The sequence below is a fragment of the Ahaetulla prasina genome, chromosome 1, assembly GCF_028640845.1.
Source record: "Ahaetulla prasina isolate Xishuangbanna chromosome 1, ASM2864084v1, whole genome shotgun sequence".
NCBI classification, from domain to species: Eukaryota; Metazoa; Chordata; class Lepidosauria; order Squamata; family Colubridae; genus Ahaetulla; species Ahaetulla prasina.
The window spans coordinates 274992200-275016933 of NC_080539.1; the positions used below are offsets into that span (position 1 = coordinate 274992200).

The window sequence follows — 24734 nt, forward strand, 5'->3', positions numbered from 1 at the left end:
GGACCTTTCGCGAACTTAAAACTTATTTATTCCGTATGGCTGGACTAGCCTGATTCTTATTTTTATTGGATGGGTTTTAAAATTCTGTGATTTTATGAAATGTTTTTAATATTTTGGGCATTTAAATTAGTTTTTAAGGGATGTTTTAATTATTGTATGTATGTATTTTATCTGCCTGTTCACCGCCCTGAGTCCTTCGGAGAAGGCGGTATACAAATTAAAATATTATTATTATTATTATTAATTAATTATTATCTTATTATTATTAAGATTATTATTATTATGTATTATTATATTATAGTATTGTGTTTTTATGTTCCCTTTGTTTTAAATAGCAATTGCATTGTTGTATTCTTTGTAATCTTGAAGATGTTAGGTTAGAGGTCAATGTACAAAACAAGCAGATTTGAAAAAACCTATTTCAAAATAAAGAAGCAAGCAAGTATACATGCATGCAACTAATGCCATTAAGATCTAACTTTTGCCAAATGAAAAATGGAGCACAGCAGCTTTTCCATTAACAGAAGATCACTTGGTTTTTATTTATTCTGTTTGGCTTATCCTCAGCAAGGCAAATTCATGATCCTTGTATAAGATCTGATGTTGATTTATAGACTTGCTATTCCTTATCCATGTGAGAAAATCTTGGCTTTTTTTTTTAACCAGCTTTCTCTGGTTAAAACACACTCCTAATATATGATACTATGGAATCCTTGGTGCTCCCTGAATTTGTCTGTTTGCTTGCAAATGTTTCATTACCTAACTAGGTAACACCATCAGTTTGAGTAAGTGAGGTTTGCTCCCTGTTTATATACAGCAGCTTGTCCTTCTGGTGTTGGTGGGGCTGTGATTTTCTCTTTGGCAGATTCTTGATTAAGGTATTGTTTTCTGCTTGATTGTTTGCCTAGTGTTAATCCTTGCTTATCTGGGTTTTGGCTGCTGGAGAGAATGTGCTCTGGCCTTTTGTTTCCTCCTTAGCTTGTTAACTATCTCTTTTGAATGGTATGTAAATATTATACTATAAAACGGGAAGCATCCTCTTTTGGCAGCATTAAGGTGGGGAATTGGGGGAAGTAACCATTAGCTTACCTCTCTAGAAAAGCAGATATGCATGATCAGCTCTTGAAGGTATAAATGAACATCTCACTAAATATTTTTTAAAAATTTGGTTGCTTTCAAGAGTTCTTCAGTAACAGTCATTAACATTTGTATTAAAATATAAAAATATCAGCTCAAATGCAATTGTAGCTTTATTGCTGTAGAAGATCCTTAATGCTTGTTGCTTGCATTTAAAGGGTCTTGGAATGAAAACTACAATGAAATCTAAGAATGGACGCAAGTCCTTAACCTTCACTTGTGGAAACGTCATCAGACTATGGTTTCTCTTAGGACTCTTTATATTATTAGCTATGATCTGGAAGCAAGGCAAAAAGAGTTGCAAATGCTCCAGAATGATAGCACCCACGGTAAGTATTTGAAAAAAAAAAGTTGTGTATCCAATTCTGCATAGTGGTGTTGTTTTTTGTTTTTGTTAATTTTAAATCTTTTGTATTCTTACAATAGCAACTAAAAATGAAATAAATGAAGTCTTGTTTTGGGTGATGCGATAGCTCAAGATACCGCTTGTCAGGGCTGTTGGCCCGAGTTTGAGACCCGAACAACCTAGCAGTTTGAAAGCATGCAAATGCTAGTAGATAAATAGGTAACACTTCCATGGGAAAGGTTATTGCATTCCATATTTTAATGCCAGCCATATGATGATAGAAGCATATCTCAGCCAGCACAGGCTGCCATGGCTGAGAATCGGAGATGAACACTGCCCCCTTGAATTAGTCATGAAAATCTTTTATATTTTCTTAAGATGTTTGCATTTTGTTTTACTTGATTTGTATCCTTCGGGGTGTCTGACTTTTCAGTATGTGTATTTGTGTGTGTGTGTGTGTAGTATATGTGACACATGTGTGACATTGTAGTACAACTAGAGTAGCATTGGAATTAATCATGTTTTTTTTCTTCTGATCTGATTCTTCGTGTCCGATTCTTGGAGACTACCTAAAGACGCCCCTGCAGTTTTCTTGGCAAGGTTCTCAGGAGTGGTCCAAGGTCTCCTTTCTGAGCCTGAGAAAAAGTGACTGGCTCAAGTTCATCCAGCTGTCTTTGTGCCTAAGGCAGGACTAGAACTCATGGTCTCCAGGTTTCTAGCCCCATATTGTAACCATTACACCAAAGTGGATCTCATGTGTTAAATATGTATTATTCTTATAAAGTATTTCAATATAAAAGGTAGGTATAGGGCAACTCTGCAGAATGTCTATGGTTCTATAGACTCATGCATAGAATATAATCAGTAACACTAGGCAAATAGTTGCATAGAATAGAATAGAATAGAATAGAATAGAATAGAATAGAATAGAATAGAATAGAATAGAATAGAATAGAATTTTTATCGGCTAAGCGTGATTGGACACACAAGGAATTTGTCTTGGTGCATACGTTCTCAGTGTACATAAAAAGAGAAGATACGACTTCCGCTTTGGCTCCGCTTCGTGAAGAAGCAGCTATGATTTAGCTGCTAACTCCCTAGTCTGTAAAGCTGTCAGGACATCATAAATCTGGGTCCGACAGCTTGGGATTCTTTCCATCGGGCAAGAGGAAAGATGAGCATTCAGGCTGAAGTTGAGACACCTAATAAGCTTCAAGGCTTGCGGGAGTTCTCCTTCTATAACCTGATAAGCTCCTGGCTGGGAGAGGCATTTGCCTTTATGGCAAACAAACGAAGCGCCCAATTTCCACGCAGGAATTGATTTATGATGGATTGTAACGGACGGAGCAGAAACTGGAGTTCTAGCATTTGTTTGTAAGAAGACTGTAAGCCCCTGAGGATATTTGCTGCGAAGATAGGAGAGAAGAAAGCAAATGAAATCCTCTGGGCAGAACTGGTATGCATTAGAATAAATAGAGATCTCTGGGCTCCATGGCAAACCACCAATGATAACTTGGGAGCTTAAAACACACTAACACAGCACCCCAAAGGCAAAAGAAATTTTTACAGGAGTTTTGGAGAGTCATTTTTAGAAATAGATCAAAATTTGATGAAATAGAGAAAGAGATGTTGGATTTTAAGGAAGTGGTGGAAGAGCAGAAGAGGAAATGAAAATGGTAAAGGATGCAATTGCAAATATTAAGCTCTTGTATTCAGATGCAGGATGATCTTGAAATTTAATAAAGCTAATTTAGAGTTGCAAAGGAAAATAGAAGAAATTCAAAAAAATCAAAACAATTGGAACTTAGATAATAAGATGGAAGATATAAAGGCAAAGGTAGATAGGGCAGATGAAGAAAGAGCAATATTACAATATAGATTAATGGAATATGCTATAAGGGTGAGGGGGTTGAAACAAAATAGGAAGGAAAATTTAAAAGAGATTTTTACGCAAGCCTTTGCTCAGATAAAGGGTGTGGAGCCAGAAGATTTTGAGTTTAATATTGAAAGAATTTATCGTGTTAATTCTTGGTGGGCAAGACAAAATAGAGTACCTAGGGATGTGGTTATTTATTTTACAACTAAAAAGGTTAGGTATGAAATTTTGCAAGCCTTTTATAAAAATAAATTTCAAATATTGGGACAAGATATAAAAATGATGAAGGAAATTCCTCCTAAAATGTTAAGAAACAGAAGAGAATTTGCTTTTTTGGTGGATGAGTTTAAGAAATATCAGATATATTTTAGATGGGAAGTCCCAATGGGTTTGTCAGTGAATTTTAGAGGTAGAAAGTATTTTCTTAATTCAGTTATGAAAGCGAGACATTTTTATATTAATGTTTTAAAGAGTGGAATCCTTTGTTGTTAGATGCTAAGTTAACTGGTTTGGAAATGATGGAAAATAGAATGGGAGAGGGAGGAATGTTTAAGATGTGAATATGATGATTATGGTTAATTTTGGAATTGATTTGTTTAGGATATAAATTATAGGATTTTGTTATTTGCTATTTGTATGGTATAAATCTATGGGATGATATTACTCAATTGTGAAGGATGGAAAGTGAAATTTATGAATTTAGATAATGTGGATGTAATGATTTTAACTTGTTTACTGTTAAATATTATTTGTTTTATGATATGTTTGATGATTGATGGAGTAGTATTGGAAGATTGATATTAAATGTTATGACAATTGAAGAAATATATAAGTGATGAAAATTTGAATTTGAGAAACTGGATTGTAATTTAAGAAATGGACTTATGAAATTTGAAGGAATATACAAGTGGGTGAAAAAAATTTAAATTTTAGAAGATGGACTAATTTTTAAAATGGACTGTAAGAAGAATGGACATTAAATGTTATGGCAATTGAAGAAATATATAAGTGATAAAAATTTGAGTTCGAGAAGATGGACTGTAATTTGAGAAATGGACTTATGAAATTTGAAGGAATGTACAAGTGGAAAAAAAATTGAATTTGAGAAGATGGATTAATTTTAAAAATGGACTGTAAGAAGAAGTAATATGTGAAGTTGGTATTGCTTCTTTTCTTTTCTTTCTTTTTATTATTCTTTCCTATCTCTTTATTTTTATTGTGAGGAATTCTAAGGTACAACACTTAACGATAGTCATAGGGTACAAATAAGCAATCAGGAAACAATCAATATCAATATAAATCGTAAGGATACAAGCAACCAAGTTACAGCCATACAGTCCAGTGGTCGGTTGCCCCCGGTTCAGACTGGTTCTATAGAACCGGTAGTAAAACTGGTGGGAGGCTCCGCCCACTGACCCAACGGTCTCAAACCTGGGCTTTCCAGGCAACAATGAGCCACCACACCGTCCCAGTATAGCAAGTGGGTGGACAATATTTCCAAGACAAAAAAATATTCATCACGAGAAACTCTTCAGGAGATGACAGGAGAACCACTACTGAAAAATCTCCATGGGAGAGATACTATTCCTGATGTTTTCCTTTAGGATTTCACTACCACTGGGAAGCCAAGAGGCTGCAGACCAGGAAAGAGAGAGCTAAGCAGTAAAAGACACTCCTTGGCCAGCTCCTAACTTTAAAAGGTCAAGAACACCATATTCTACCCTTGAGACTTTCTCTAATGTGAAATCTTTTCTGCTGTGAAATCATGTCAGAAGGGGTTTTTCTTTCATCAAATTAAATGGGAATCTGAAGAAAAAAAATACAGAATAATCCCCCCCCCCGGTGCTAGTATTGAGAAGCTATCACTAGAACGGTGGTGGGTTTCAAAAATTTTTAGTACCGGTTCTGTGGGTGTGGATTGGTAGGCGTGGCTTGGTGGACATGGTGGGGGAAGGATACTGTAAAATCTCCATTCCCACCTTACTCTAGGGGAAGGATACTACAAAATCCCCATTTCCTGCCAATCAGCTGGGACTCGGGAGGCAGAGAATAGATGGGGGTGGGGCCAGTCAGAGGTGATAATTACCGGTTCTCTACTCAAAACTACTACTACTCAAAATTTCCACTACCAGTTCTCCAGAACTGGTCAGAACCTGCTAAAACCCACTTCTGCACTAGAGTATATATAGTTCAGCTTCCCTTAAGTTCCCAAACCAGAAAAATACAAATATATCACAGCCCCATCTTGGAAATCACGCCCATTATCTAAGCCAGTGATGGCTAACCTTTTTGCCGTCACGTGCCAAAAGCGGAGGGAATGCGGGTGGGTTGTGCACACATGCACCCACACCCATAATTCAATGTGCCCCCCCACGCATGCACATGACTTGTGCTCCCCCCGCTTTTGGCACACCATGGCACAATGGGCCCAGTAGGTCCATTTTTCACTCTCTTCAGGCTCCAGAAGCTTTTTAGGGGCCTGGGGAGGGTGAAAATGGCTTCCTCCACCCTGGAGGCTCTCCGAAGACAGGAAACAACCCGTTTCCCGACTTCCAATGGGCTCAGAAGACCCAAAAATCAGCTGGCCAGTGCACGCATGCACGCTGGAGCTTAGCTAGGGCAACAGTCGCATGCCCACAGATATAGCGCTGCGTGCCACCTGTGGCATGCGTGCCATAGGTTTGCCATCACAGATCTAAGCTCTAGGAGGGCTCTCCCCCCATTTTTAATGAATTTATACAGTGCAGTAGTTTTCAGTTATATTGACCACAAGGAGGCTGTCGTGTTCCACCCTGACTCCGACGAATGAGTCAAGGAAGTCCGTAACAAACTTGGCAACAAAGCCTCTGCAGCTTGCCAAGTTCCTTCGAGGTTTATCAGGGCAGGCAGGAGTCCAAGTTGTGACTTCAGCGATAGGGTCCGATATCAGCAAACTAGATAAGACTTTGCTTGACTCAAGGTTGGAATGCCAAAAGCAGATTCTTTATATAGGCTGTGGGGTGTGGCTCCATGACTCAGCATTTATCCATTTATCCATTTATCCTGCCCCACCCTTCCTTCTGCTGGCGTTGCCTCTCAGATCTCCAGAACCGAGGGTCCTCCCACCGATCTGCTGTCAGCGTCTCGGAAAGGGAGGGGTCAGAGGGAGTAGGCCCAAATAATTCCAGCACCTGGCTGGCTTCCTGCTCTGAAGGCTGAGCCAAAGGAACACACGCTGTATGAGTGAGGTTTCTTGAGCTACTCCTTTCACTCCTGGAATCCTCTCCGGGCATGGGGCCAGGGCCGGGGGCTGGAGGCATGACAGGCCATTCTTCTTCATTATCAGACTTGGAGTCTGATAAAAGGCCCGGTTGGAGACGGGAGGGGCCCAGCTGAGGAGAGGAGGGAGGATGAGTCACAACAGAGGCACTATGCAACCACTTTGGTAGGACTTCTGAGCTGAGGATAGCCAGATGTTATTCTACCTCTTTTAGAAAGACATTTGACCTTGATTGTATTGACGCCTAAAGTTTCAATATGCATTCCCATCTGTTTGCTGGAAATCTACAGCAAACTTACATTTGTAACCATAATGTCTGAGCTAATGGTTGATCTAACGGTTAAGTGCTGGACTAAGAGTACAGACATAGGAGTGCTTCATCCAAAGCCAAATGAATGACTTTGGGCTAATCTTTGTCTTTTTACCTTAAGGAGAAGACAACGGCAAACCAAACATGGTTCCAAGAAACCACACAGCTAGGAGTCCAGTTTCATTTGAAAACACACAGAGCTACACACACAATCCCACCGCCTTCAGTAGATTGCCTTGAGTGTTGTTTGGAAGTTTCAGAAGCATTCTCACGATATTTTTGTATTTTGTAATATCTACAATATCGTATTTTTCGAAGTATAAGATGCACCTTAGTTTTTTGGGAGGAAAATAAGAAAAAAGCTGATTGGCAGGTGGATTGGCCTCCCGGAATATCCCCAATCAGGTGTTCCCAGAGATGAATTTTAGCAACAGGTTCAGTGGTGGGTTTCAAATTTTTTTTACTACCGGTTCTGTAGATGTGGCTTGGTGGGCGTGGCTTGGTGGGCATGGCAGGGGAAGGATACTGTAAAATCTCCATTCCCACCCCACTCCAGAGGAAGGATATTGTAAAATCTCCATTTCCCCCCCCAAACCAGGGGAAGGTTACTGCAAAATCCCCATTTCCTCCCAATCAGCTGGGACTTGGGAGGCAGAGAATAGATGGGGTTGGGGCCAGTCAGAATTTTTACTACCGGTTCTCCGAACTACTCAAAATTTATGCTACCGGTTCTCCAGAACTGGTCAGAACCTGCTGAAACCCACCTCTGAACAGGTTCCTTGGTTATGAGCTCTGTGCCTTGCTTTTTTTTGCTTTTTTTTTTCTGCCTCTGAAAGCCTCCAAAACAGAACTTCAGAAAAAAGGCCTCTGAAGTTCTGTGTGGGAGCTTCTTTTCTGAAACTTCTTTCAGCCTCTGAAACCTCCATTTGAGAAGCTGGGTGGGGCTACATTCAAAGTATAAGACGCACCCAGGTTTTCACCCTCTTTTTTGGGGGGAAAAGGTGCGTTTTATATATAGTGACCAGATGTCCCGCTTTTGGCGGGACAGTCCCGCTTTTTAATAATTTGTCCCGCGTCCCACAGCAATTCCAAAAAGTCCCGATTTTTTTTTGTTTCACTCCCATTCTGAAAATGGGAGGCGGCAACGCAAGAGGAGGAGGTGGAGAAGGGGGAGTGGCAGAGAAGGGGGCGCTAGAGGGAGGAGAGACGCCGCTTGACTTCATCCAAGAGGAAGAGAAGAGCCGAGAGGAGAGCCGAGCCTGCCTGGAAGAGCGGAGAAGCAGCAGCCGCTCCTCTTCCTTCAGGCAGATGGCAAGACTCTGCACGCATGCGCAGCCCCCCTCCCCCCCGTCAATGGTGTCCCGCTTTGCCATCACTGAAATCTGGTCACTTTAGTCTTATACTCCAAAAAATACGGTATTTTTTAGATACTAATTTCAGTGACTGAACTATTTTAAGATGAAACAATATCTTAGAACAAAGTAGCAGCAATCTGTGTTTATATCATGCCAGGAAAGCCCTATGGTTGTGTCTCTAAAAGTCACCGGCGGCTGAGTTTGTCTTGGAGGTGACTTTTTAAAAATATGTTAGCAATCAAAGACAGGAATAAGTCTGAAGTGAGAAATAAAGGGGAAATAATAATAATAAAATTAGGAAATAAAATGTGTAAAACAGAAGTCAAAGAGGATGTAATAATGAAATAAGGGGAGCATAACAATGGAATTAGTAGTAAGAAATGAAGTAGGAAAATAATAATTGCAATTATAAATCAGTAAAGGAGAAAGCAAACTAGGCCCTGCTTACTTTCCTGTTCTGGCTGACCAACGTTTGATAGGAAACTTTGCCAACCTCTGAAAAAAATCGAACAATGACCTCTGCCAGTGGTTCTCAACCTTTTCTTCACCATGGATGCCCCTTAAATACCTTTTGTGGCCACAGATCATGCCCACGGATCTCCAAGGCTTAAGATGTAAATCATACCTTTCCTTCAAGCCTTCACAGCCCCCACTGAGAGGAAATCGTGGCCCTCCCCAGGAGTCCGCAGACCGCAGGTTGAGAATGACTGACCTCTGCTATTCCAGGATACAGAGACTGACATACTAACGTAAAGGTGATGATAACACTCGGTCAACTACAAATAGAGATAATGGATGCCAGTAAACAAAGATGCTTTTTTACATTCAAGGTTACAGAAAGAAGGAAGGTAATAATTCCAGAGTATTCTTTTTGGAAGAAACCAGAGAATCGAAACATCAGCGTGTTGGAAAGCACTTGGGGTCATTTACCCATTACATATCAATATCTTGTTGGATCCCCTCCCTCTAAAATGAGTAAGTATAGGCTCTTTTTCTATAACACGGTTATTAAATTTATCATTCTTTTCATGTCTGCATTTCTGGAATGGTGGCTTGCCCAAACATATTTTTTATTTATTTGTTTTATTAAATTTATATCCCATCTCACTGTTTTGAGACTCTTACAAATGTACAATTTCTAAGTACTCCAAATAACTCTGAACAGTTGGTGGGCTATATTGTATAGTCTGATCTAAGCACCATACTGGCTGTTCTGTCCTCCTCCACCTCCGTTTGAATGATGGCTTAATTAGCCGACATTATCAGCTCTGGCGGCAAAAGAGCCAGCGTCTGCCAAGAGCCCTCGTTATCTTCCATGACGCTGGTGAGTCACAAACTTCAGCTCTAGTCAATCAGTGGATTTGCCTGTTACAAAGAGACACACCAGCTCTTGCTGCCTTTTATATCCTGTGGGGTGTGGCTCAATGACAGCACTTCCTAGGCCTGCCCCACCCTTACTTCTGTTGTTCCCTCCTCTTCTGCCTACGAAACCTAGGATTCAGCCAAGCCTGATTGCTGTCAGCTGGGTCTGTAGGCGTGGCCTGGGGGGGAAAGAGTCAGGGGATGGAGGCCTCATTATTTCTTCCACCTGGCCTGCTTCTGGCTCCTGGAGCTGAGCCAGGGAAGCCGGTGCTCCTGAGGTAAGTCCTGATGGCCCTTCCCCCTCACTTTCCAAGTCACTTTCTGGCAGCAGGGCGAACTCAGGGGGCCCAGACACAACACTGGCTAAATCAGAGGTCTGCAAACTTGCTCTTTTAAAACTTGTGGACTTCAACTCCCAGAGTTCCTCAGCCAGCAAAGCTGGCTGAGGAACTCTGGGAGTTGAAATCCACAAGTCTTAAAAGAGCCAAGTCTGCAGACCCCTGGGCTAAATCAACAACTTACTTTATCCCATATAAGACTTGCCACAGAAATCCCTGTTCCTCTGCTTGCCATGTTGCTGTCTACATGTGGAAACAAGTGTTCTATGAATTCCTAAATCCACAAAAGCTTATGACAAAGAGTGGTCAAAAGACTGACTATGCTCAAAGAATCTCTGCCAAGGACCTCTCTGTCATTTTAGAACAGTATTTCTCAGTCTTTGCGACTTCAGGATGCATGGACTTAGACTCCTGGCTAGGAATTCTGGGAATTGAAGTCTGTGCATTCTAAAAGTGTTAAGGTTGAGAAACAGTATATACTTGATATATCAAGTATAACCTTAGAATAGCAATAGCACGCTGACTTACAGTATATACAGCTTCACGGTGCTTTGCAGCCCACTCTAAGCAGTTTACAGAGTTTTGTAATTACAGAGTATTGCCCCCCAACAATCTGGATCCTCATTTTATCAACCTCAGAAGGATGGAAGGCTGAGTCAACCTTGAGCTGGTGAGGATTGGACTCCTAGCAGTCAGCAGAATTAGCCTGCAGTACTACATTATAACCACTGTGCTACCATGGTGTCATGTCCCACTCAAAGCCCAGTTCGGAGGAGGAGGAGTTGACCATCCGACAGGGAAGGCATGCCAGGGGCTGAGGACCAGGCTGTCCCAGGCCCCTCAGGGGTTGGGAAAGGTGGTTGACCAGTCAGAGCTACCTATCTGCATAGATGCAGAGGAGGATCAGCTGTTGACCAGCAGTGGTGCTGATAGGCAGCTAATCTCCTCTGATGAGAAACAGCTGCCTACTCTACTCCATCCAAGGCCAAGGAGAGTGAAGCATAGGCAGGCTGAAGACAAGTAAAGGGCTGCAAAGCTACTTGGGAGGTCATCGCCCCACCCCTCCTCACAAGGAACATCTGGATGGGAGGCCAGGAACAATGGTTTGCTTTGGATTACACTTCCCTGGCTTTGACTCATGCCTGCTGCCGTTTGCCTTGCCTCACTTGGAAGATTACTGTTCGCATTTTGTTTTGGACCTAGCCTTTCTCTTGTGGCCTGCATTTGGCTTTTGCTTCACTCTGCTTTTGAAACTGCTTCTTGTCTGGGATCTGTTTCTTGTCTTTCTCGGCCCTTGTCTTGTGCCTGGACTCTGCTTTGTGGATGGGACTTGGAACCCTGGACCTTGCCTTGTGAGCATATTCCTACTCTGAGGCCTTTCTTTTTTTTATTTTTTATTTTGTCACAACAGTATATATAAGCATAAGCATGAAACAACTATACAACATATAAGCGTATATATACTGAAAGGAAACAATATTTTTATTTTATTTTATTTTGTCATAACATTATATACAAGAACATATATTGAAAGGAAACAATAGGACAGGAACGGTAGACACTTCTGTGCTCTTATGCACACCCCTTATATTCCTCTTAGGAGTGGAGTGAGGTCAATGGTAGACAGTTTTTGGTTAAAGCTTTTGGGAGTTGGAGAAGAGACCACAGAGTCAGGTAGTGTATTCCAAGAATTTGTTTACAATACTTCTTGCATTTATTAATTTACATTTGAGGCCTGCAATGTTTCGTGTAGAAGAGGTAAGGGGCGTGCATACCCTTACCTCTTCTACAATAGGACAGGAACGGTAGACACTTTTGTGCTCTCATGTATGTTCTTATGTACAATGCTTTTTTATGCTCTTATGTACAATAGGACAGGAACAATAAGACAGGAACGGTAGGCACTTTTGTGCTCTTATGCATGCCCCTTATAGTCCTCTTAGGAATGGGGTGAGGTCAATGGTAGATAGTTTTTGGTTAAAGATTTTGGGAGTTTGAGAAGAGACCACAGAGTCAGGTAGTGTGTTCCAAGCATTAACAACTCTGTTACAAAAGTCATATTTTCTGCAATCAAGATTGAAGCGGTTAACATTAAGTTTGAATCTATTGTTTGCTCTTGTATTATTGCAATTGAAGCTGAAGTAGTCTTTAACAGGAAGGACATTGCAATAGATGATTCTGTGTGTTAAACACAGGTCTTGTCGGAGTCGGCGGAGTTCTAAGTTTTCTAATCCCAGGATTTCAAGTCTGGTGGTATAAGGTATTTTGTTGTTTTCAGAGGAGCGGAGAACTCTTCTTGTAAAATATTTCTGGACTAATTGTATTAATGTCAGAGATGTGGTATGGGTTCCAGACAGGTGAGCTGTATTCAAGAATAGGTCTAGCAAATGTTTTGTATGCTCTGGTTAGTAGTGTAGAGTTTTTGGAAAAGAAGCTACGCAAAATTAGGTTTACAACTCTTAGAGCCTTTTTTGATATGTAGTTGCAGTGGGCTTTGGCATTTAGATCATTTGATATGAAAACTTCAAGATCTTTAACGGGATGGGGGTCATCTGTAAGGTAATGTCCATCAAGCTTGTGCTTAGTGTTTGGGTTCTTTTTCACAATATATAAGACTGAGCATTTGCTGGTTGAGATTTGGAGGTGCCAAGTTTTAGACCAATTGGATACAAAGTCAAGGTCTTTTGAAGGGTAGTAGTATTGTTCATGGTGCTTTGCAGCCCTCTCTAAGCAGTTTACAGAGTTTTGTAATTACAGAGTATTGCCCCCCAACAATCTGGGTCCTCATTTTATCAACCTCAGAAGGATGGAAGGCTGAGTCAACCTTGAGCCAGTGAGGATTGGACTCCTAGCAGTCAGCAGAATTAGCCGGCAGTACTGCATTCTAAAAGTGTTAAGGTTGAGAAACAGTATATACCGCTTCATGGTGCTTTGCAGCCCTCTCTAAGCAGTTTACAGAGTTTTGTAATTACAGAGTATTGCCCCCCAACAATCTGGGTCCTCATTTTATCAACCTCAGAAGGATGGAAGGCTGAGTCAACCTTGAGCCAGTGAGGATTGGACTCCTAGCAGTCAGCAGAATTAGCCGGCAGTACTGCATTCTAACCACTGTGCTGCCATAGTGTTATGTCCCACTCAAAGCCCAGTTCGGAGGAGGAGGAGTTGGAACTGGGACCATCCGACAGGGAAGGCATGCCAGGGGCTGAGGACCAGGCTGTCCCAGGCCCCTCAGGGGTTGGGAAAGGTGGTTGACCAGTCAGAGCTGCCTATCTGCATAGGTGCAGGGGAGGATCAGCTGTTGACCAGCAGTGGTGCTGATAGGCAGCTAATCTCCTCTGATGAGAAACAGCTGCCTACTCCATCCAAGGGCAAGGAGACTGAAGCATAGGCAAGCTGTAGACAAGTAAAGGGTTGCAAAGCTACTTGGGAGGTCATCGCTCCACCCCTCCTCACAAGGAACATCTGGAGGGGAGGCCAGGAACAATGGTTTGCTTTAGGTTACACTTCCCTGGCTTTGACTCATGCCTGCTGCCGTTTGCCTTGCCTCACTTGGAAGATTGCTGTTCGCATTTTGTTTTGGACCTAGCCTTTCTCTTGTGGCCTGCATTTGGCTTTTGCTTCACTCTGCCTTTGGAACTGTTTCTTGTCTTTCTCGGCCCTTGTCTGTTTGACAGGAAAGCAGTTATCCAATTGTGAAGAGGTCCTGAAATGCCATAGGATTTTAGTTTTAGGAGAAGTTTATCATGTACAGGTTGTTGGGCAGGTTGAATGCCACCACGTGTTTACTGGACCCGTGCCCCTCCTGGCTGGTGCTGGCCACTCAGGAGGTGACACGAGGCTGGCTCCAGGCGATTACAACTGCTTCTCTGGTGGAGGGTGTCTTCCGCCGCCTTGAAAGAGGCGGTGGTGAGGCCCTCCTCAAGAAGCCTTCCTGGACCCGCTGTTTTAGGTAATTATCGTCGGTCTCCAACCTTCGCGGCGAAGGTTGTAGAGAGTATGGTGGCATATCAGTTTCCTTACACCTGGATGAAACTGTCTATCTAGACCTGCTCCAGTCCGGTTTCCGCCCGTTACAGCACGGAGACGGCTTTGGTCGCGCAGGATGATCTCTGAGGCCAGGATAGGGGTTGTTCCTCTGCCCTGGTCCTATTAGACCTCTCAGCGGCTTCGATACCATCGACCATGGTATCCTGCTGCGCCGGTTGGAGGGATTGGGAGTGGAGGCACCGCTTATCGGTGGTTCTCCTCCTATCTCTGACCGGTCGCAGACGGTGTTGCCAGGCGGCACTGCCTAGCGGCACCCTGAGGAGTCCCTCTCTGTGAGAGCGCACGGGTCGGTGAGAGGTATTCGGTAGCAGCAGATGGTCCCGTAAATAGCCCGGCCCTATGCCATGGAGCGCTTTGAAGATCGTTACCAAAACCTTGAAGTGCACCCGGAAGGCCACAGGCAGCCAGTGCAGTCTGCGCAGGAGAGGTGTTACGTGGGAGCCCCGAGGGCTACTACTCCCCGAGTAGTCCATATGTTTTTGCAGCAGAGAAGTTGTAAGTTACATGATAATTTTTTTCTGAAACCAAATTGTTTATTAGAGAGTAGGTTGTTTGTTTCTAGGTGGAGGGTAATGGATTGGTTGATGATAGATTCCATTACTTTGCAGGTGATGCAGCATAGAGAGATTGGTCTGTAATTTTCAAATAAGCTGGGATCTCCTTTTTTGAAGATAGGAATGACTGTGGCTAGAGACCAAAGTTTGGGAAGGGAACTGGTCATGAAAGCTTTATCAAAGATTATGCTTAGGGGTTCTGCTATATTAGTGGAAAGTTTTTTTAAGAAGTATGCACATAGTCCATCAAGCCCAATAGATAAAGATGGTTTCAGTTTGCAAAGAGCTTTTTGAACATTATCTTCTGTGAAGTCTATATGTGTTAAGTCGTTGTACTCATTGTTGGTACGATTGGGGAATGTCGGATATGAGCCATCACTGTTAACAAAGACTGAGCCAAAGAATGTGTTAAAGAGGTTTGCTTTAACTATTTCATCGTTACATTCTTTGCTGTTAGATTCTTTTAGTGGTGGGATGGATCCTTCTTTATACCACCAGGGCTATGTTTGGGAAATTGAGGGTGGCTGCCTTTAGGGTAGCGTGCGGGTGGAGCCTTACCGGTCATGGGTGGGCTGTTGGCTGGAACATTTGTTAAGACAAATAAAGAACTCTCTAGAACTTGACTACCTGGGTCATAATACATGGCTCATTGAAGAAGGAAGAATACTTTCGTGATATAAGGTATTTTCACATTTCCCCAGATTTTGATGCTCTGTGAGATTACTCAAGAAACCTGTGATATACAGTATTAACAGTCTTATATTCATGCTTTTCTAAATCCATCCATTGTATATGACTATATACAAGATATCTGAATTGAGGAAAAAAACTCTGAAGCTGGCAGGGTCCAGGAAAATCTTGCCTCCCCACCCACCCCCTACAATGAGAACTGCCTCTACCCTCCTGGCCTTCCACGAGAGCCTGAAAACCCAGCTTGGCCAGTTGTCTTGAGGCCATAAAGGGGAACTATCATGCTGGAAATGGTTGATGGATTAATAGAAGATCCCACCTCCCCCCAACCCCAAACATCCTGCTTCCTCCATCCACAACTTTAATTGTAATTTGTTACAATTTATTGTTTTTTATTGTTATTAGAAATATCTATTTTTCATGGTTTTATTGCTTTTAATGTTGTCCAAAGGCACAGTAGCAAGATGGGGAGGGGGAAATAAATAAATAGATGATAGAAGATAGATAATAGATAGATAGATAGATAGATAGATAGATAGATAGATAGATAGATAGATAGATAGATGACAGATAGATGACAGATAGATGATAGATATAGATAGATAGATAGATAGATAGATAGATAGATAGATAGATAGATAGATAGATAGATAGATAGATAGATACAGAAAGAAAGATAGATGATTGATAGATTATAGATGATAGATAGATTATAGAGACAGATAGATGACAGATAGATTGATGATAGATAGAAAAATGAGAGATAAAATAGATAGATGATAGATGATAGAGAGATATAAGATAGATAGATAGATAGATAGATAGATAGATAGATAGATAGATAGATAGATAGATAGATAGATAGATAGAAAGATGGATGACAGATAGATGACAGATAGATGACAGATAGATGATAGATATAGATAGATACAGAAAGAAAGATAGATGATTGATAGATTCTAGATGATAGAGATAGATAGATGACAGATTGATGATATATAGATACATGCAGAAAGATAGATAGATAATAGATAAAATAGATGATAAGAGATGAAATAGATAGATAGATAAAATAGATGATAGAGATGATAGATACAGAAATATAGATAAATAGATGATAAATAGATAGATAGATAGATAGATAGATAGATAGATAGATAGATAGATAGATAGCTAGATAGATAGATAGATAATGATAGATAGATGATAGATAGATAGATAGATAGATAGATAGATAGATAGATAGATAGATAGATAGATAGATAGATAGATAGATAGATACTGTAGATAGATGATGGATGGATGGATGATATATGATAGAGAGATAGAGAGATAGATATGATAGATATAGATAGATAAAATAGATAGATTATAGAGATGATAGACAGACAGATAGATAGATATGATAGATAGATGATAGATGATACATAGATTGATGATAGAGATGATGATGGATAGATAGAAAAATGACTTAGATAGATGATAGATAGATGATAGAGATGATGTTAGATAGATAATAGATAGTTAGATGATAGATTTATTATTTATTTATTTATTTATTTATTTATTATTTAAATTTTTATACCGCCCTTCTCCCGAAGGACTCAGGGCGGTTTACAGCCAAGTAAAAATACACCATGATACAATATGAATACAATTAAAATACAATTTAAAAAACTTATTAAATTGGCCAAAATTAAAAATTTAGAATAAAAACCCATTAAAAACCCATAAATTTAAAACTAACCCAGTCCAGCGCAGATAAATAAGTGAGTTTTGAGCTCGCGACGAAAGGTTCGGAGGTCCGGAAGTTGGAGTCCTGGGGAGTTCGTTCCAGAGGCGGAGCCCCACAGAAGGCCCTTCCCTGGGCGTCGCCAGGCGACACTGTCGCGCCCGGCGGCACCCTGAGAGTCCCTCTCTGTGAGGCGCGGGTCGGTGAGAGGTATTCGGTGGCAGCAGGCGGTCCCGTAAATAGCCCGGCCCTATGCCATGGGCGCTTTGAAGGCGTTCACCAACACCTTGAAGCGCACCGGAAGGCCACAGGTAGCCAGTGCAGTCTGCGCAGGATAGGTGTCACCACGGGAGCCACGAGGGCTCCCTCTATCACCCGCAGCTGCATTCTGGACTAACTGCAGCCTCCGGATGCCCCTCAAGGGAGCCCCATGTGAGAGCATTGCAGTAATCCAGGCGAGGCGTCACAAGGCGTGGTGACTGTGCACAAGGCATCCCGGTCTAGAAAGGCGCAACTGGCGCACCAGGCGAACCTGGTGGAAAGCTCTCCTGGAGGCGGCCGTCAGGTGGTCCTCAAAGACAGCCGTTCATCCAGGAGAACGCCCAAGTTGCGCACCCTCTCCATCGGGGCCAATGACTCGCTCCCAACAGTCAGCCGTGGACTCAGCTGACTGTGCGGGATGCCGGCATCCACAGCCACTCCGTCTTGGAGGGATTGAGCTTGAGCCTGTTTCTCCCCATCCAGACCCGTACGGCTTCCAAACACCGGGACAGCACTTCGATAGCTTCATTGGGGTGGCCCGGTGTGGAAAATACAGCTGGGTGTCATCAGCGTACAGCTGGTACCTCACACCGAAGCCACTGATGATCTCACCCAGCGGCTTCATATAGATGTTGAACAGAAGGGGCGAGAGAATCGGCCCTGCGGCACCCACAAGTGAGGCGCGGGGTGACCTCTGCCCGTCAACACCGTCTGCGACCGGTCAGAGAGATAGGAGAGAACCACCGATACGGTGCCTCCCACTCCCAATCCCTCAACCGGCGCAGCAGGATACCATGGTCGATGGTATCGAAAGCCGCTGAGAGGTCTAATAGGACCAGGGCAGAGGAACAACCCCTATCCCTGGCCCTCCAGAGATCATCCACCAACGACCAAAGCCGTCTCAGTGCTGTAACCGGGCGGAAGCGGACTGGAGCAGGTCTAGATAGACAGTTTCCTCCAGGTGCAGGGGAAACTGATATGCCACCATACTCTCTACAACCTTCGCCGCGGCGGGTTGGAGACCGACGATAATTACCTAAAACAGCGGGTCAGGAAGGCTTCTTGAGGAGGGCCTCACCACCGCCTCTTTCAAGGCGGCGGAAGACTCCCTCCAACAAGGAAGCACTCGTAATCCCTGGAGCCAGCCTCGTGTCACCTCCTGAGTGGCCAGCACCAGCCAGGAGGGCACGGGTCTAGTAAACACGTGGTGGCATTCAATCTACCCAGCAACCTGTCCATGTCCTCGGGAGCCACAGGGTCAAACTCATCCCAGACAATATCACCAAGACCGCCCTCAGACGCCCCGTCCGAATCGCCACAATTTTGGTCCAGACCGTCCCGAAGCTGAACGATTTTATCGTATAGATAACCGTTAAACTCCTCAGCACGTCCCTGCAACGGGTCATCCCGCTCCCCCTGGTGAAGGAGGGAGCGGGTCACCCGAAACAGGGCAGCTGGGCGGTTATCTGCCGACGCAATGAGGGAGGAGGCGTAGCAACGCCTCGCTTCCCTCAGTGCCACTAGGTAGGTCCTAGTATAGGATCTAACTAGTGTCGATCAACCTCTGAGCGGCTGGACCTCCAAGAACTCTCTAGGCGTCTTCTCCGGCGTTTCATCCCCTCAGCTCCTCGGAGAACCAAGGGCGGTTGGGATCTGCGCCGGGTCAGAGGCCGCAGAGGCACGACAGTCTAAAGCCCCAGCCGCAGCCCGTTCCCAGGCTGCGGCTAGTTCCTCTGCCGTGCCGTGAGCCAGATCCTCAGGAATGGCCCAAGCTCCGTCCGAAACCTCTCTGGGTCCATCAGGCGCCTGGGGCGGTACCAGCGTGTGGTTCCGTCTCCCTGCGGTGTTGGGTGGCGGTCAGAAAGTCCAGGCGAAGGAGAGTGATCTGACCATGACAAAGGTTCTGTGACTATATCTCTCAAGTCCAGATCCTTCAACCACTGACCAGAGATGAAAATCAGGTCCAGTGTGCCTCCCCGATGTGAGTAGGGCCATCCACTACTTGAGTCAGGTCCAGGGCTGTCATGGAGGCCATGAACTCCCGAGCTACTGTCGATGGCGAGCCAGCAGATGGCAAGTTAAAGTCCCCATGACTAAAAGTCTGGGGTCTCCACTACCACCCGGCAAGCACCTCCAGAAGCTCGGGCAGGCGGCTGTCACGCAGCAAGGAGCCAGGTGCGCGACCAGCAAGCCCATCTGACATCTATGACCCCACCTCACAAGAGGATTCACACCCGGCAATCTGAGGTACAGTGGTCTCCTTTGGCTCTAGACTCTCTTTAATAACAACCGCCACCCCCCCACCCCTACCCTGGGCCCTCGGCTGATGGGATGCACGGAAACCCAGTGGGCACATCTCAACCAGGGCACCCCTTCAGTGCCCAACCAGGTCTCCGTGCGCCTATAATATCCGTGGCACCCCCTGAATCAGATCATGTATTAGGGGGGCCTTATTGGCCACGGACCGTGCGTTGCATAACATCAGACGAAGGCCCAGGCTCTGAGGGTCTTGACCATCCGGGGAACGGGAGAAGTCAGGGGGATCGGGGCACGCGATCGCCTGTATACATCGAGCGTGACCCCTAAACGATCGATCCCCCTTCCGCCATATCTGCCCCTCCCACTTACCGTGCAGATGGACCCACCCTCACACAAAGGAACACACTCCCCCCCCATAACCTCCGAACCCATTTGATAGTCGCCACGAGCATGCGCTGGAACTGGTTTCCCCCCCGACGGGCTGCCCCCATCACCCGCCCTATCCCTCCCCCCCTTAAAATTCCCCTTAAAATCCCCCAATAAAAAACGACTAAAAGAGTTCATTAAAAATCCCCTAAGCCTCCTAGATTTCGCATGCCATCTCTCGGGGTTCCAAAACCCGTCCTCAAGATGTGCCCTCGATAATGTGGAGGGCCAGACCTGCGAGAGAGGGGAGTCTCGCAGGGCAAGAAGGTCCGCGGTTGAAAATCTTCGCATGAATAAATAAAGTACAAAACGGTCAGCAGTCCATCCAGGCCGGTCAAAATGTCAAGATGTTATTGTAGCGCGGTTATTATAGCAAGGTTAGGCTCTCTGGCTGGTGATATGAGCCGTGGACTTCCCGGGCTCCATGGGGCCGTTATTCTGCCCTCTAACCCAAACGGTCCCACTCGCCCCAGGTACAGATGGCTAGCCATTCTCCGCCAAGTCAGTCAGATGATAGATAGATACCGTGTTTCCCCAAAAATATGACCTATTCAAAAAGTAAGGTCTAGCCCGATTTTGGGGGGGTAGGCCATAAATAAGCCCTACCCCAAAATTAAGCTCTATAGATGTAGGTGGGCGTAGCCAGCATAGGAGGCAGTCCTTCCCTTCTCCAGTCACCTGAGGGCTGCTCAGCCCTTAATCGGAGCCCAAGGATCAGCTGAGCTGCTCTGGCCGCTGCCTCCAGTAAGAGTGGCCACTTTTTCAGCTAATTGTGGCCCCAAAGAATCCAGAGGCCAAATGATGCACCTCACGCCCTCCTTACCTAATGGTGACAGTCACAGCAGGCAATTCTGGCCACGGAACAGCTGCCTCATGTGTGCTGCTCAGGCCGCTGCCTCCAGCAAACGGGGCCACTTTTGCAGCCAATTGCTGCAAAAAGAATCCTTCAGAAATGCTTGGCATAAAGGATATGCTCTATCATCGCTATAGATGCTTGTTTTATCTTTTTTCCCCCCCAGAGTTCATGAGCATTGGAATCTCATCGATCTACAAAGAGAAGGAACAGCATTTATTGGAGACAGTTGAGTCCATTTTCAGTCACTGCTGTCCAGAAGAACTGAAGAAGATCGTCTTAGTGATATACCTTGCCAATGATGATTATGAGCTAAATGCCAACATTGCCGAAGAAATTAAAGCAACGTTTAGTGAACATATCAATAAAAAAAGGTTACTTGTTATCCAAAGCTCTACGGCAAGTTATCCTCCGTTATGGGATTTGAAAGAAGGACAGCGGGAGAACAGGGATGACATTGGCTATGCAGTCAAACAAAATGTGGACTATGCTTATTTAGTTAATTTCTGCGCCAATCTGTCCCACTATTATTTGATGTTGGAAGACGATATTGTTTGTGCCTCCAATTTTGTATCCATCATACAAAGATACTTACACAATACAATGGAACACTGGGCCACAGTAGCATTTTCCACACTGGGCTCGATAGGGAAGCTGTATCATAATGCTGATCTTACTAGGCTAGCCAGATTCCTCTTGATGTTCTATCGTGACATGCCGGTAGACCACCTTCTTGAAATGTTTTATAAATCAAGGGCTCAAAAAACTCTCATAACCTTCCGGCCTTCCCTTTTCCAACACATAGGGAGGGTTTCTTCATTTCACAATATTGAAACGGAAATCAAAGATCCCGAGTTTGAAGAAGATTTGGGAGACTCGGGAGATTTCCTTAGTGCTTCATGTTTCACAAATATTTCTATTGTTTTAAATTATCCGCCGGAAAATGTGTGCCCTCCTGGGAAAGGTGTGTTCTGGGGCAAGAAGGTGGAAGCAAATAGCTTTTTCACCATTGTTTTTGGGAATCCAATTATTGCCCAGAAGATTCAGATTTACACAGGTTCAGCTGAATATTCTAAGGACATCCTCTATGATGGCCATGTTGAAGAGGGAAGACTCAAAGTTCATTCGGAAGATGGGCAAACGTGCCTGATTTTTAGAAAAATAGGAACATTTAAGGATGGACGTTTTGAGTTGGAAGATAAGCAAAGAAGCAATGACATAGAGTGCCTTCGGATTCTAATCACAGCACCGCAAAAGGAATGGCTGAGAATAAGGAAAATTAACATTTGGGTGAAGAAGTATTGAAATGCACGTTCTCTTGTACAAGCCAGTTGCCTTCATTATAACTGTAAATTTTAATTCCTGATTTCTGTAATTGAAGAACAGTTCTGTTTCTCCTTAATTAAAATAAAACATGGAAGGCAAAAAAAAGAATAAAAGGGGAAAAAAAGCAACATTGCAGCATGATCATAGTTTTTTGCAAAGACTACAGTTTTGAATTTTTTCCCCCTAAAAATATCTCATTTCTGATTATGGAAGAGCATTTAAATATTCCTAAATGGGCCAGGCTCAGCTTTCCGATATGATACTAAAGTGCCATTGTGGCTGTGGACTTTTTCTTGAGTGTCGTAAGGTTGCTTGCCTCGCCAAAGTGTTTTTTAATAAAATGGTTAGCTAGTATACCACAAAACAAAGGACCACCCTCAGATGTAATTTCTGATTGTTTCTCCTGGGCTTTGCAGAGAGACATCTGTCAAGAATGGAGTGAGGATGTGTGTTTAAAATTTTAACATGGTGGCTTCAGCCATGCAGTTGAAAGTCTTTCTTTCATATTGAAAAGGGCATACACAAGGGTGGGCTTCAAAATTTTTAGCAAGGGGTTCTCTTCCCGGTTGCTGGGTGGGCATCGCCATGGTGGGCATGACCTAGTTCGCCTCCTGCACCACAGTCGGGAGGGGTGTTTTTGCTCTCCCTGGGCTCTGAAGGCTTTTCTTGAGCCTCCAGGAGGGAGAAAACAGCCTCCCCAGTCTGCAGAGGCCCTCTGGAGGCTAGAAACGGGCCAATTTCCGGCCTTCCCAAACTTCCAGTAGGTCCAGTCGAGCCTCTGCACCTGCCCTGAACTTACCTGCATCCAAAACGGTCCGTGTGGGGATTCCTGGGAGGGGAGGGATGGGCAGGGCCAGCCAGGAGTGGGATTTTGAGGTTCACTGAACTGCACAGAATCTTAGCTAGAGGTTCTCCCGAACCCCTGCAAGCCCCCAGCAGCCCATCCCTGGTCATACAGTCCTGGCCACTATATTGAGATTTTCTAGCCTCTTCCATCCAAAGATGCCTCTGGCATCCCATCTTATTTTACAAAATAAAAATGATAGTGAGTTGCAAAGCGATGCCCTGTTTCAAAGTATGCCCACTTACCTGCAATAGAATAAGTGAATGTGGAAGAGAGAAAAATAAGTCTTAAAAGCTGAGAAGCAGTCCCATAACAGGTACTCCTCACTTAAAGGTCACAGTTGGAACCGGCAAGTCTATCACTAAGAGACACAGTCATTAAATGAAACATCACGTAACCAGTGCAAGGTCACATGACTGCGACTTGCGACTTCCTGCCACATTCCCCATTGACTTTGCTTGATGGAAAGATGGCGTAAAGATCACAAATGATGATTGCGTGACTGCAGGATATTTTGACTGCCACAAATGCACGTCAGTCGCCAAGCACCCAGAACACAACCATGTGATTATGGGAACACTGTGATGGTCCTCAGTTTGAGAAATGATCCTAAATCCATTTTCAGCACTGTTGTAAGTTTGAATAGTCACTGAATTAGGCAGTCATTAACCGAGGGCTGCTTTAATTTGTTAATATTAGGGGGCTTTATGACTGTATCCACTAGGGTGTATATTTTGTGAAAAAGTTAATAATATGCTCTCCAATCTGCGTTATATACTGCCCAATAATATATACTTTTTTGGGCAGCAGTACAGATGTGGCCTGTAACTTCTTTAGGATTTTTCTTTTCTTTTTTACTTTCTAATCTAATCTAAAATCCTCGCATTTCCTTGAGCTCAAGTAGTTAACTCGGCTCAGCCTTGCTTAGATTCTAAGCCTTGCCAAGGTCAGTCAGGTGCTGCCACCTGCTGAGACATTAAATGAGGGTCTTGTTATAAGCAATCAGTAGGGGAACAAAAAATCCATATGGATGTGCCTTGACAGTAAAGATAGATTTTGATATTTATCTCCTAGACATAAATGACATACCTCTTCGGTGAAGCATTTTTATTGATTTATTTTGTTTATCTAAAAAAATTTATATGGTCGCCCACTTACTCTGAGTGTCCTAAAAAAATAAAAAAAAACAATATAGAAACAATAAAAAACAATACTCCCACCAACGAGCTACAACGATCAGTCAAACAAGCCACTCAATGGGCTCTAACCCACTCTTCCCCCGCCCCCAGTCCCATTGGCAAAATCAGATCTTCAGAGCCTTGTGAAAGAATGGCAACGTGGGGGCCAATCTAATCTCCGCAGGGATGATGTTCCAAAGGGAGCAAGCCACCATGGAGAAGGCCCTTCTTCTGGGTCCACCCCAGGAGTGAAACACTCCCGGTTCGGACCGGATCCCCCAATCTGGTAACGATGGCGGAAGGTGGTTCGGAGAACCGGTAGCAAAAATCCCTGCCCCCACCCGTCCTCGCTGAGCTGCACGATCATCAGAGGGTTTTTTTTTTACTTTTAAAAGCATTTTTCCTTCAGCTGAAAAAATGCTTTTAAAAGTTTTAAAAAAAACCTCAGCTCAGCTGGGATCGTCAGAATCTTTTAAAAGCATTTTTTCTACAACCTCTTTGGCCAAAAAGGTTGTAAAAAATGCTTTTAAAAGGTTCTGGCGATCAGGCAACTCAGCTGGGATCATCAGAACCCTTTAAAA

General features: G+C 43.8%; 1 protein-coding gene across 1 annotated transcript; it reads left to right on the forward strand.

Moving 5' to 3' along the window:
* The first annotated feature begins 855 nt into the window (after positions 1–855).
* Positions 856–24408, forward strand: LOC131187442 (alpha-1,3-mannosyl-glycoprotein 4-beta-N-acetylglucosaminyltransferase C-like). The gene is made up of 3 exons (XM_058161717.1): positions 856–1466; positions 9039–9258; positions 20972–24408. The coding sequence occupies exons 1-3, from the start codon at positions 1305–1307 to the stop codon at positions 22108–22110; spliced, it is 1521 nt and encodes a 506-aa protein (XP_058017700.1). The 5' UTR covers positions 856–1304; the 3' UTR covers positions 22111–24408.
* The last annotated feature ends 326 nt before the right edge of the window (positions 24409–24734 follow it).